The sequence below is a fragment of the Papaver somniferum genome, chromosome 3 (genome assembly GCF_003573695.1).
Source record: "Papaver somniferum cultivar HN1 chromosome 3, ASM357369v1, whole genome shotgun sequence".
NCBI lineage: Eukaryota > Viridiplantae > Streptophyta > Magnoliopsida > Ranunculales > Papaveraceae > Papaver > Papaver somniferum.
In genome coordinates, this window is record NC_039360.1 from 20,377,619 (window position 1) to 20,389,138 (window position 11,520).

General features: G+C 38.6%; 2 protein-coding genes across 3 annotated transcripts; one reads left to right on the plus strand and one right to left on the minus strand.

Annotated features, from left to right (window-relative positions):
• Window positions 1-517: 517 nt before the first annotated feature.
• Window positions 518-4,547, plus strand: LOC113355472 (putative glucuronosyltransferase PGSIP8). The gene is made up of 5 exons (XM_026598340.1): window positions 518-1,226; window positions 2,186-2,444; window positions 3,119-3,320; window positions 3,434-3,581; window positions 3,786-4,547. Exons 1-5 carry the CDS (start codon window positions 874-876, stop codon window positions 4,321-4,323), a joined length of 1,500 nt encoding a protein of 499 aa, XP_026454125.1. The 5' UTR covers window positions 518-873; the 3' UTR covers window positions 4,324-4,547.
• A 200-nt stretch (window positions 4,548-4,747) lies between these two features.
• LOC113355471 (probable serine/threonine-protein kinase DDB_G0272282) lies at window positions 4,748-10,567 on the minus strand. 2 transcript variants are annotated; one of them, XM_026598339.1, is made up of 2 exons: window positions 9,759-10,567; window positions 4,748-5,945 (listed from the first exon to the last, which is right to left on the minus strand). In XM_026598339.1, exons 1-2 carry the CDS (start codon window positions 10,476-10,478, stop codon window positions 4,797-4,799), a joined length of 1,869 nt encoding a protein of 622 aa, XP_026454124.1. In that variant the 5' UTR covers window positions 10,479-10,567; the 3' UTR covers window positions 4,748-4,796. The 2 variants fall into 2 exon arrangements, with proteins under 2 accessions (XP_026454124.1, XP_026454123.1); XM_026598338.1 differs by having other exon boundaries at window positions 4,748-5,954.
• Window positions 10,568-11,520: the final 953 nt, after the last annotated feature.

The window sequence follows — 11,520 nt, forward strand, 5'->3', positions numbered from 1 at the left end:
AACTTATAATTTTGTTATAATTTAACAATTTTAAATCAGACGTAATGATTCGGATTCAAATTCCGATAGATCAGAGTTAGAAAAAAAGAAGAAAAGAAACCGCGGGGTCGATTTATTAGACAATTACGGTGAGGTGCACCTAGAAATGGAGTCCATAATCTATCTACCCATCCGATTTTTTGAAAGGAAAAAAACTGCTAGTGAGACATCTCCCGTTTCTAAAACCTATATTTCACCAAGAAGAGGAGGAAAGAAAGAGGCTGTTCGTTTGGCTTGTGCCTTGGCGGCTGCTGAACCTTCTTCTCCTTCCCAGTTCCCATTGCCCAGCCAGCAAGTAGTAACCGAGTCCACTTGGCTTTTGGTATGTTTTCTTCTTCTCATTTGGTGTCCTGGGAAGGACGCGGTCCCGTCGCTAGCGGCTTGACCTGTGGGTGGGTCCTCATCACTCTCTCTGTCCACTATAAAAATCTCCATTAATTAAAAAAATTTAATAAGTTTTTCTTTATTTATTATCTCCTGCTTGATCCAGTCTATCAATTAATACATTATTAAACGTTAACAAAACACAAGCAGCAGCAGCTAATAATCTCTCAACTCAGCTGTTTTTTTCTTTGTATTATTGATTCCATTTTTCATTCCCTTCGATTCCGATTCCATCTCTAGAAAAAAGAAGAAGAAAAAAAAAGCATCCATCTCTTTCTCTAAAAGGAGTCCTCCTCCTCCTCCTCCGTCCTCCGCCGGCTGAAGAATTTCTTCTTTTTTTTTGTTATAATCAAGGAGGAGCGGAGAAGAAGCTAGAAAACGCCGCCTAAGTTATCTGGCTTCTTGTTATTGTTAGTTCTTGTATAAAAAGATTGATGATCTAACACGGAGATGATGAAGATGAAATTAGGTGGTTTTGTGATGAAGAAGATGAAGATTGGCTTATTAGTTTCGTTGACTCTGACATTATTAGTAGTATTATTATCAACAACTGCAGCTGTTGCTGATGGAGGAGTAATGGAGTCATCTTCTTCTTCGTTGGCTTCATTATCTTCGTCTGCTACTGCTTACAGGACTAAGCATAAGAATGCATATGTGGCAATGATGTATATGGGAACACCAAGAGATTATGAGTTTTATGTTGCAACTCGTGTCATGCTTAAATCTTTAACTAAATTGAAAGTTGAAGCAGATCTTGTTGTCCTTGCTTCTCCTGATGTTCCTGTCAAATGGATTCAAGCTATGTAAGTACTCTCCCCCTGTCTCTCTAATTCTACTTTACCTTTTGGTTTTTGTTACCCTACTACTAACTTTACTAATCAAAAGGGGGATTCAAATTAACCAAAACACACAACCCCCATTTCACTTTTATTTGAATCATTGAATCCAAGCATTCAACAGATTTAGGGACTTTTGCATAGAAAATCCATCATCAATCACAATTTCTTTCCATCTGTCTAGTTAGGTGATTAACATATGCTCCTTGACATGAATGAAGAAAGAACACTTCCAGTTATTCTTGGGTCAACAATGGTGGTGGGGAGCCACATGAGGAAGAAAATTGCAATAGAAATAGAGAAAAGCAAAGGTGTCATTACTCAGTTGGTTGGTTGTTGTATTTGGTCTTGGTCTTGTCTGGTGGTCTAGTCAAGTCTGTGTGTTGGTATTATCTGTCTTTGCTCTCTCTGATCTGGTCATCACTTTGTTTACTTTTCATCAATTAGTTTAATTGATTTTGATTTGTTTTTCTCTAAAACCTGGTTGATTCATGGGTTAATGGGTTATCATCAATGTTCTTTGGTTTTTGGAAAGTCATCTTATCTTTGTAAAAACCCACCAACAACAATTCCAGGAAATTAAGAAAAGAGTACTAAAAGACACCTCCCTCCATAGTTGTAGAAAAACATGTAGGTGCTTATTAGAGAAAAAAGACAATAAACCCATAACCCCATAGTTGTTGTTGTTCTATTTTTTTTCTTTGCTCAAATCCAGCTAATGTTGTTTGTTTTGTTTGATTGTGAATACCATTACCCGATACCATCCACCGCAATTGTTTTTTTTCCATTATCAAGATGATGACATAACTCCATTTCTTGATTATTGTGGTATAACGTGTCTTTGAGTACTATATTATTAAGAAAACATACGACTTATCCTAATTAACTAATAAACTAATCAAAGTGTTTAATGTTGATTATTACAGGGAGCAGGAAGATGGGGCGAAGGTGGTGATAGTTAAAAATGTAGAGAATCCATATCAAAAGCAACAAAATTTTGACAACAGGTTTAAGCTGACATTGAACAAGCTTTACGCGTGGAGTCTAGTGGAGTATGAAAGGGTTGTTATGCTTGATTCAGACAATATGTTTATACAGAAGACGGACGAGTTATTCCAATGTGGTCAATTCTGTGCTGTCTTCATTAACCCTTGTATCTTCCATACCGGCCTTTTTGTCCTGCAGGTATGTATTTCTACTCCTACTATAACTAATTTCAATACCATCAATCGTTCATAGAATTGATTAGTTGTTCACATTGCTTTTTCAACATCATGTCGGTGCTGAATGTTTAGATTTTAAAATGTTAACCTTTTAAGAACCACTTGTTTTCCTTAAAAAGCATGCCTGGCTATATCCATCCAGCTTTATCTATTTTACTCCACCTTCTGCATATCCTTTTTATTTTTAAAATTCTGATGATTAAATATAAAGCGAATACTTTCAATAATACCAGAGTTATTCTCAAACTGCTCCCTATGCTGGTTGGCATGGCCCAACACTAACATTAAATCTCTGAAGTAACAAAGGCTGTAGGACGCTCTAGGAAACAGAGATCATGACGGGGCAGTTATTGTATGTGCTTAGGAGCATATAAATGACCCCTCAGGTCCCTAGTTTTTTCCACTTAATTCAGTATTTTTAGAAGCTTTGATGGGGTAATTCCAGTCATTAGTGAAGACAAATGAATAGTCCATACTGAACTCTCGTATGATTTATATTACGCTGCTGCAGTACTGCTGTTGTTTGTTATGCCTCAAAAACTTACCCATTCATATGATTTTCTTGTTGTTCTGTTAACATAATGTTTAGTAATAGAAAAGTATAGTTCTAACTTTGCTTGTTCTTGATATTAAAAGCCATCGGCGGAGGTGTTTAAGAACATGCTTCATGAAATAGAGATCGGGAGAGACAATCCTGACGGTGCTGACCAGGGTTTTCTCACTGGATATTTCTCAAACTTACTTGACGAGCCAATGTTCCATCCACCTCTGAATGGAACCAAACTAGATGGTCATTACAGGCTTCCTTTAGGTTATCAGATGGATGCTTCTTACTTCTGTAAGTAAACTAAACACTCCGATCAATTTGTAAGTTCATTCCTGCTTATTCACTGTTCCGTAAGAATCCAAACTCTGAAAATTGATTTTCATGTCTTCCTCTTTGTTATTCAGATCTGAAACTCGCATGGCGAATTCCTTGTGGGCCTAACAGTGTTATCACCTTCCCGAGCGCCCCATGGATGAAACCCTGGTATTGGTGGTCATGGCCTGTCCTTCCATTAGGCTTCTCATGGCACGAGGCACGCCGAGAAACACTTGGGTAAATTTGAACTTTTAAGCTTTCTCTACTGACAATTTCCAATTCTAAAGCATATCTAGTGCTGTTAATGTTGTTCTTTCTGTAAATGGTATATTCACTATTATTTCGGTCTAAAATTTTGTTGCTCCGCATTTCACTCTCCTGTATAGTTTTTATCTGCTTGGTTTTATTTTTCTTAATGTGGTGATGGATGATTTGAAACAGGTATGGTGCTGAGATACCAGTAGTCGTGATCCAGGCTTTAATGTACCTAGGAGTGATGGCAGCTGCTCGGCTTGCACGACCCAACTTGTCCAAGCTTTGCTACCGCCCACACAAAAATCTCACATTCTTACAAACAGGGCTCAAGTTTATAGCAATGTGGTCCATCTTAGTGGCCTACATACTTCCTGTGTTCCTCATCCCTCGGACAGTTCATCCACTACTTGGCTGGTCACTCTACCTGCTCGGCTCTTCATCACTTGCATCAGTTGCTATCAATACTTTCCTTCTTCCAGCAGTTCATGTTTTAACACCTTGGCTAGGAATTTTCTGTTCCCTACTGGTGATGGCATTCCCTTGGTACACCAATGGGGTTGCAAGAGCACTCTTTGTTTTTGCATACGCCTTCTGCTGTGCACCATTCTTGTGGGGATCACTGGTGAAAGTAGTTACGTGCTTGCAGGTATCTCTTGAGAGAGAAGCCTTCTTACCAAGACTGGGTGAATCTCCGCAGCTTTCTGGATTTAACAAGTTGTATTAAAAACGCACACGACCAGATATACATAGTGATGTAGACAAAGAAAGTGCATACGCATTTTCAGATTCAAGATGATATTCATCAATCAGATCTGTTTTGTTGATCGAGTAGAAAAAAAAGATCCATTTCATAAACAGATCAATCAATTATTTGTATTTGTGCATATCTACGCGTAGGCAGCCCATCTATGTAAACCAGCTACCACAAATTCTTTCCTTGTTGTTCTCCATTTTTTACTTTTCTTCTGCTTAAGACTGCATTTACTTGCTAAAAGGATATCATGACACTAAAAATGATGTAAAGGAACAAATACTATAACTGTCTCCCTTTTCCGTATCTCTATTACGTGATTTATTTTTGTTAACAATTTTTTTTTAGCTATCTGACATCTTGAATACAGATTACCTACACCAAAAAGGAATTATAATCCAAAAACCATTCAAAATACTTGCATCATTCCATCAGCTTGTAACAACCTAGAGTCCTTGCTGCATTTCTGCAACTGCTTGACCATCTAGAGGCATGCCGTTAGCCACAATCGGCTGCTGAGATATGTTAACATGGGCTTGTTGTTGTTGTTGTTGATGCTCTTGAGGGACGAAGACAGGCTGGGTATTAGGGTTAGGAGGGTAAAGCGCTTGAAGCCCAACTGGCCCATATACAGCTTGGTGACCTTGGAAGCGCCTCACCTTTGACAGGTGCTTTTTACCAACCAAATGAAACTTCAAAACAGCCTGTGTATCACATTTCACATTGCACAAATCACAACTAAAAGGTAAAACCTGTTTGGGAGGCTTTATCACCCTGCTTATCTTATTCTCGGCCATCCTTGTACGCTTACCACCCCGACCATCTCTCAGATTCCTCTTGGGACCACGTTTCCTCGTGTCAAACTGATCCACTTTCTGCCCTTCGGTGGTTCCTTCATCTTTATCCACCTCTGGGACCTCAGCCAGCTCCTGCACTTTATTCTGTTGCTCAGAATCCATTGCGTGGTCATCAGGAGTAGTAGTTTCAGTTGCCAAAGATTTTAGATCCGGTTGGTTGACGCTTTCATTCGGATGAATATTCTCGAGTTGTGCTGTAGCTTCTTGACCTCCTGTGGTTATCTTCTCACTTTGTATCCTGGGCAAATCGTGGGAGGAAGTTGGGTTTGACGTATGGTTTCGGGAATTCTGCACCTCCTCAAACCTTAGCAGTTTTTTATTATGTTTCTTCCCCTTTTTGTGCTGATGGAGGTTATCTGGAGTGGTGCAATCCAATCTACAAATCTCACACCACGTAATCCCTGGAGGCCGTTTAGTTGATCGGGTTGCTTGTACTGATGTTGTAGTAGTTGCTGCTGTAGACGACGCTGATGCTGGAGTGGCTTGTGGTAGCTCATCCGCACCTGTCTTGACATGTGTGGATGCTTCATCTGATTTCTGAGCCGAAGCTTCTGGGAACGCTGATAATGAATCACACTGTGATGGGAAACGGCGACGACCACCACGTCCCCTTCCGTGAAAATAAGGTACTGGCCCATCTGGCCTTGAGTGTCTGTTCCCCAAATTCGCTCGGCTGCTGCCTCTGAATGTCCTTGCACCTCTTTTAACCCCACCTCTGTTATACGAAGATCTCCCAGCCTGCAAGGTCTTTTAATGGGTCTGTGAGACAAGAGTACCGTATCTGTCTTAGATTGAAGAAAGGTTTCAAACTAATTTTGAGGAAAGGGAAAGATGACATGGGATGTTGAGTAAAAAGTTTGAAATCGTATATGAGAGCCCCATGTGAACTCCTTGACAGTCAGTTATGTATATAAGATATAATAATGACCAAGAAAACCACACTTGTTCCACACATGCATGCTGATGTATGATTCACGAAATGTACAAACAAGTTAATAAAAATTATGTCTGCCCAAATTTCAGATAAAACCACTTACAATGGCATGAAACAACAACAAGACTTCAAATCAAGAAATATCAAAACCTGAACTATGAACTATTGCAACACAACATTAGTTTGATTATTATGAATAAGCTAATTTCAAACAACAGAGATTAAAAAGTTAAAACACCACAGGAAATTCATTGGTAAGATAAGAATGACTGTCTTCGAAGAGACAGAGGAGGAACCAACTTATGGTACAAGGAAATCAGCATTGCTTCATCATGCAATTAAAGCTTTTTCATTCAGAGGCAAACACTATGGAAATAAACACAGGTGACTGACATTTGGCTATATTTAAGGTATAGAAACATGTGTTTATTTCTACATTAAGTACATGTTTAGGATGGTTGAGGTTCCTAAACATGTACTTAAGCCTGATCTTCGTTATTGCTACATTAAGTTTAAAATAGATTAAAGATACCAAAAGGTGGCATAAACCCTTCTAGATGAGGAGTCTCTTCAACTCGTTATGGTAAGTTTGGAGGCCACATGATAAGCATGACACGGATCCTATTCTAGCCACTTGCATAAATTAAGCATGAGAAGTGAAAGTCCTAGTCCGAAATCTAATTTTGATTCGTATCTACACAGGACTAAATGTTTTGTAATTTCATAGTTATTGTTTTAAGTGAAGTTGTATAACGTGATCTTTTGTATTATACCAAGCTCCTGCATAAGCCCATAAGGTAAAACTCGTAATCTTGCTTTAAGGCTAAAGTGATGAGTTGAAAGCTGAATTTTCAATTATAGTGTCTTAAAAGAAGTACATAAAAGTTTAATAATGGAACTAAGTTACGTAAACACACATCTGCCGCTGGATTTAATTGCCTCAGGCGCAATTGGAATCAAAAAATATTGCAGGGCACATGTAAATGTATATTGAAACAGCATAGCAAAATACGTAATTAAACATCTCATCTCATTTAGATAAAGATAACATAATCACGGAACATCAATCAGATGTTACTGATCAAAAACAATTAATCATGTCAAAAAATTTATTCTGCAAAGCAACACAACAATTTGTTTCTTCAATTTCATAACATGACTAAGACTCATGAACTAAGCCATTTGGCAAAAGACAACTAATTAACCAAAGGTGTGTTGATTTGCAGCCATTGCAGGCATGAATAACAACCTATGTTGTAAAAGGCGCCTAGGTGCACGAGTCGTGCAAGGGGCGCCTAGACAATAGAACGCCCAAGGCGCCAAAGTGAGAGCAAATTTATTTTTTAAATTTTTTTCTGGGCGCTTTAGGCTCGTCTAGGGCCTAATACAACATACACTGGAATTAGTCAGAAAGTAAACTCTGACAAATCCCAAGGTGATAACCATTTTGGCAATTGTGGTACCTAGAGAGAAAAATATAGATGAGAGAGAGAGAGATGCATACCCATTCCAAGAATCCAACTCCAACAAGGGAATGGTGATGATGAAGCCAATGATGGTAGTCAAAACTTGGGCCCCACAATCAACTTTCCTAGTGGAAAATGATGAAATTTAGCATTTCTAGTAACGTATTTCTTGCTCCATAAGGTCAGGGGTAATTCTTGATGATCATCATTTAATAAGAAAAATATGGAATAAAAATTTCAGGATATTAGGCCATTGCTCAAAATTCTAGTTCTCCAAGACAGGATCACTCATTCCCTGACATTATGCAAAAATTCCTTACATGTCGAACTTGAACAGTATTTTCAACTGACTGAATCACAACGTCAACATCCAACAATCTTGCAAATGGAGACTTTTTTGTCAGAAAATGGAATGACTAATGCTAGCCTGATTGGAACATGTGTCTAGTCTGGACGTGCAGTTTTCCTTGTTATCTTAACACTGCAATAAATCTGACACAAATGCACCCTTATAAACTCCCAGCTTGGTCCAAAAAATTTGCAGCCAATCAGTTCAACCCCACTGAGATTTGTTCAATGTGTGTGGTCTTAAACATAGAAGTCAGGGAAGTAGAAGCAGAAACATGGCTTAATGCACTTTTATAACTACCACCGCTAAAGGTTTGCTGGATACCAGCACCTAGCTCCTCAATACATAATCAATAATGCAAACGGCAGAAAAAAATTTGGTTGTAGGGTGTGATTTAGGAAAATAATCAGCAGCATACGAAGTTAAGGATTTGAGAATTATTCAAGAACAAGGTCCACACATCTGATTTTCTGACGATCCTAATGTTCAAGCAAATTCGAGGTTGCAATATCCAAGAAGTAAGAATACTGGTTCAGGTAGAATATCCAACAAAAACGTCAAAAATGAGGATCTCATTTAACTCAGAAGTGATCATCAAAAACAGGTGTACCAACTTGCCCATGTAGTGCGCTTAGGTAAGATATAAAGCTACTAATACTACAGTATTTGACACTAGAGGCTGATCAGCTGCCACATTGTATATAGACATATAACGACTAGCACCCTTTCCCCTGGTAGAAAGTTCCACCCATGGACACCAACAATGTTGATGCATGCAGAAATATGACATACCTATGTTCATAGATGTAGAAACAAAGGGGTCAATATATTATACAGATTACGCACCAGAAATACTAAATCTTTATCCGTCTATGGTTACAAACAAGGATACACCATTGCAATGCAAGAAACCACACGGAAATTCACAATTTACAATCCTAAATACTGAAAACCCACATATGAAGTTTGTACATCATAACCACATCTGCTTAACCCTAACTGGTGCATGCATCAATATAAACAATTAGTTCAGCATCTCAAGAACTAACCACTTGCAGACCAGTTTTTTTTAAGAAAATGCACCAAAATCAGAACAACATAGTTTTCAGAAATCAATACTTTATAACAACAAAAACTAGGAAACCCTCTAAAGGAACGTAAATGTATATGAAAAGATTCATTTACTCATATATCCAAACCTCGAAAAATTTCCCTATTAACAATATAAGCAGCATAAGTCACTAGGCAAGCAAATCCTCGAAAAGTTTCCCTATTAACCATCTAAGCAGCACAAATCACTAGGCAAGCGAACCCTCGAAAAGTTTCCCTATAAACCATCTAAGCAGCATAAGTCACTAGGCAAGCGAACCTCAAAAAGTTTCCCTATTAACCATCTAAGCAGCAGAAGTCACTAGGCAAGCGAATCCTCAAAAAGTTTCCCTATTAAAAATCTAAGCAGCATAAGTGACTAGGCAAGCGGATCCTCGAAAAGTTTTCCTATTAAGGATCTAAGCAGTAAGCAGCATAAGTCACTAGGCAAGTGGATTCTCAAAAAATTTCCCTATTAACCATCTAAGCAGCATAAGTCACTAGGCAAGCGAAATCCATAACTAGGTGCCAACTTGAAAGAAGAAAAAAACGGTATGTACCTAGAGGTAACAACAAGTCTAAGAATGATTAAACCACAATAGAACAATCCAATTTCAGAAATATGCATAGTTTGATTAAATACAGGCAATAAAATGATCTTAACATTCATCTGTAAAGAAAACTAGTAACAGTCAAAAGACAAAACCACATACCCCAAAATGAACCGGATAGGGAGCATGCTGAAGAGGCATTGGCATTTGATTGTACATTCCTCCTCCTCCTCCTCCTCCTCCTCCTCCTAGTTCATTGTTAGGATTCCAATGTATGTCTTGCACTCCAGCAGCCATTGCTCTCTCAGCTGCATCCATATTACCAGCAAAGTGTGTCAATTCTGATAACGCCTCAACAGCAGCAGCTGCAGCAGGGTTCAAACCTGGATAAGCAGAAGATGTTGATGGGTGGTTATCAAGTGGTTGAGTGTGAGGATGATAATACACATTTTGACTAGCCACTGCTGCTGCTTCATAGGAAACTCCTGGTGGGTGGATAGGAGGAGTATTGTCTGTCCGAGAATATGATTGGGGATGATGATGGTAAGCATTTGAATTATCATGGTGGTAGTAAGAAGGGTAGTGCTGTTGTTGTTGTTGTTGGTGGTGGTGGTGGTGGTGTTGGTGGTGGGGGTGGTGTTGTTGCTGGGGTTGTGGGTAATGTGAGTATGATGGGTGATGATATGATTGATCGTAAGATTGTTGGATTGATTGATTGTAGGATTGAAAATGATGCTGGGAAGAAGGATCGTAAGATGAATATGAATATGCTGCTGCTGATTCTTGTTGTTGTTTCTGCCGCTGAATTTGATGTTCTTGAAATTGTTGATGTAATTGTTGAATTTGTTGCTGTTGAGCTTCTGTGAGAGATGGAAGATCCATGATTTTTTTTCTCTGCGGGATTATTAGGGTTGTTGGATTTCTCGATTCCTCCTCTTTTTTCCTCCTCTTTCTGTTGTTGGGTTGGAGCGTTTGGGGCGTCAATCTAATTTTTCATTCCTTCTGATTTTACCGATTTTAAGCCAAACGGGTTCTGGACGTTCCGGGTCCGGTTCTTAGAGGAAGGCTATAAATAATGGACGACTTCTTTTGTTGTTTTTCCTTTTCTTCACCCAAAGAAGGCAAACAAAGTTATCCAAATAGGGTCCACTAGCATAGCCAGTGGTATCCCATTTCCATCGCCGTAAAGGATTGTAATAGATTAGTTGTATAGTGGGTTTAGCGATGTTTGGTTTGGTAGTGGGGTCAATCCAACTGATTGGGTTTGGATAGGAGGCATGGGTCCGACTTTCGCGTATCAAAAGAAAAAAAGAAGTTTATCCAAATGGCGATAAGAAAGACAAGGAAAAAAACAGCAAAGTCCAAAAGATATCAGAAGATGAAAACAAATTATCTAGCACTGTCTTTCCCCAAAATAATAAACACCAAGATCTCCGACAAGATAGTAGAGTACTGAAGTGAAAAATCAATGATCCTTTGAGCATTAATGCCGCTAAACTTCTCAAAATCTTCGTATCACATCCAAATAACTTTGTTTCTAAGAGTGAGTTGGTATCTCCATATATACGTATTACCTCAATCTGACTTGTTTTGCTTTGAATGCCATTTACCGCCTTCATACTTTATGATAATTGGGATTCTTTTTTGGTGTAGTCATAAAGTCTTGGTAAATGAACATTGGAATATGTATACCAACAAAGCTGAAGTAAACAACATACAATTAGCTTAACTTGCTAAAGTTTTGTTTAACTAGTACACAGCCAAAAGAATATATTGCCATATGTATCCAAGGAGGCTCACATAAACCCTTGATGCTTGAGAACCCAAGTATGCGATATCGAGATAAATGTGCAACTTGGCTATTATAAGGGTTCCACAATCATAAGTGACAAACTTTTCTATATCTCGCAACGCCTCTAGTCAT

Coding starts and splice junctions, on each gene's coding strand:
- LOC113355472 (XM_026598340.1), top strand. CDS start 874: ATGATGAAGATGAAATTAGGTGGTTTTGTGATGAAGAAGATGAAGATT. Junction 1,227..2,185: donor GTCAAATGGATTCAAGCTAT/GTAAGTACTCTC, acceptor TGATTATTACAG/GGAGCAGGAAGATGGGGCGA. Junction 2,445..3,118: donor CCGGCCTTTTTGTCCTGCAG/GTATGTATTTCT, acceptor TGATATTAAAAG/CCATCGGCGGAGGTGTTTAA.
- LOC113355471 (XM_026598338.1), bottom strand. CDS start 10,478: ATGGATCTTCCATCTCTCACAGAAGCTCAACAGCAACAAATTCAACAA. Junction 5,955..9,758: donor CCTATCCGGTTCATTTTGGG/GTATGTGGTTTT, acceptor ACCCATTAAAAG/ACCTTGCAGGCTGGGAGATC.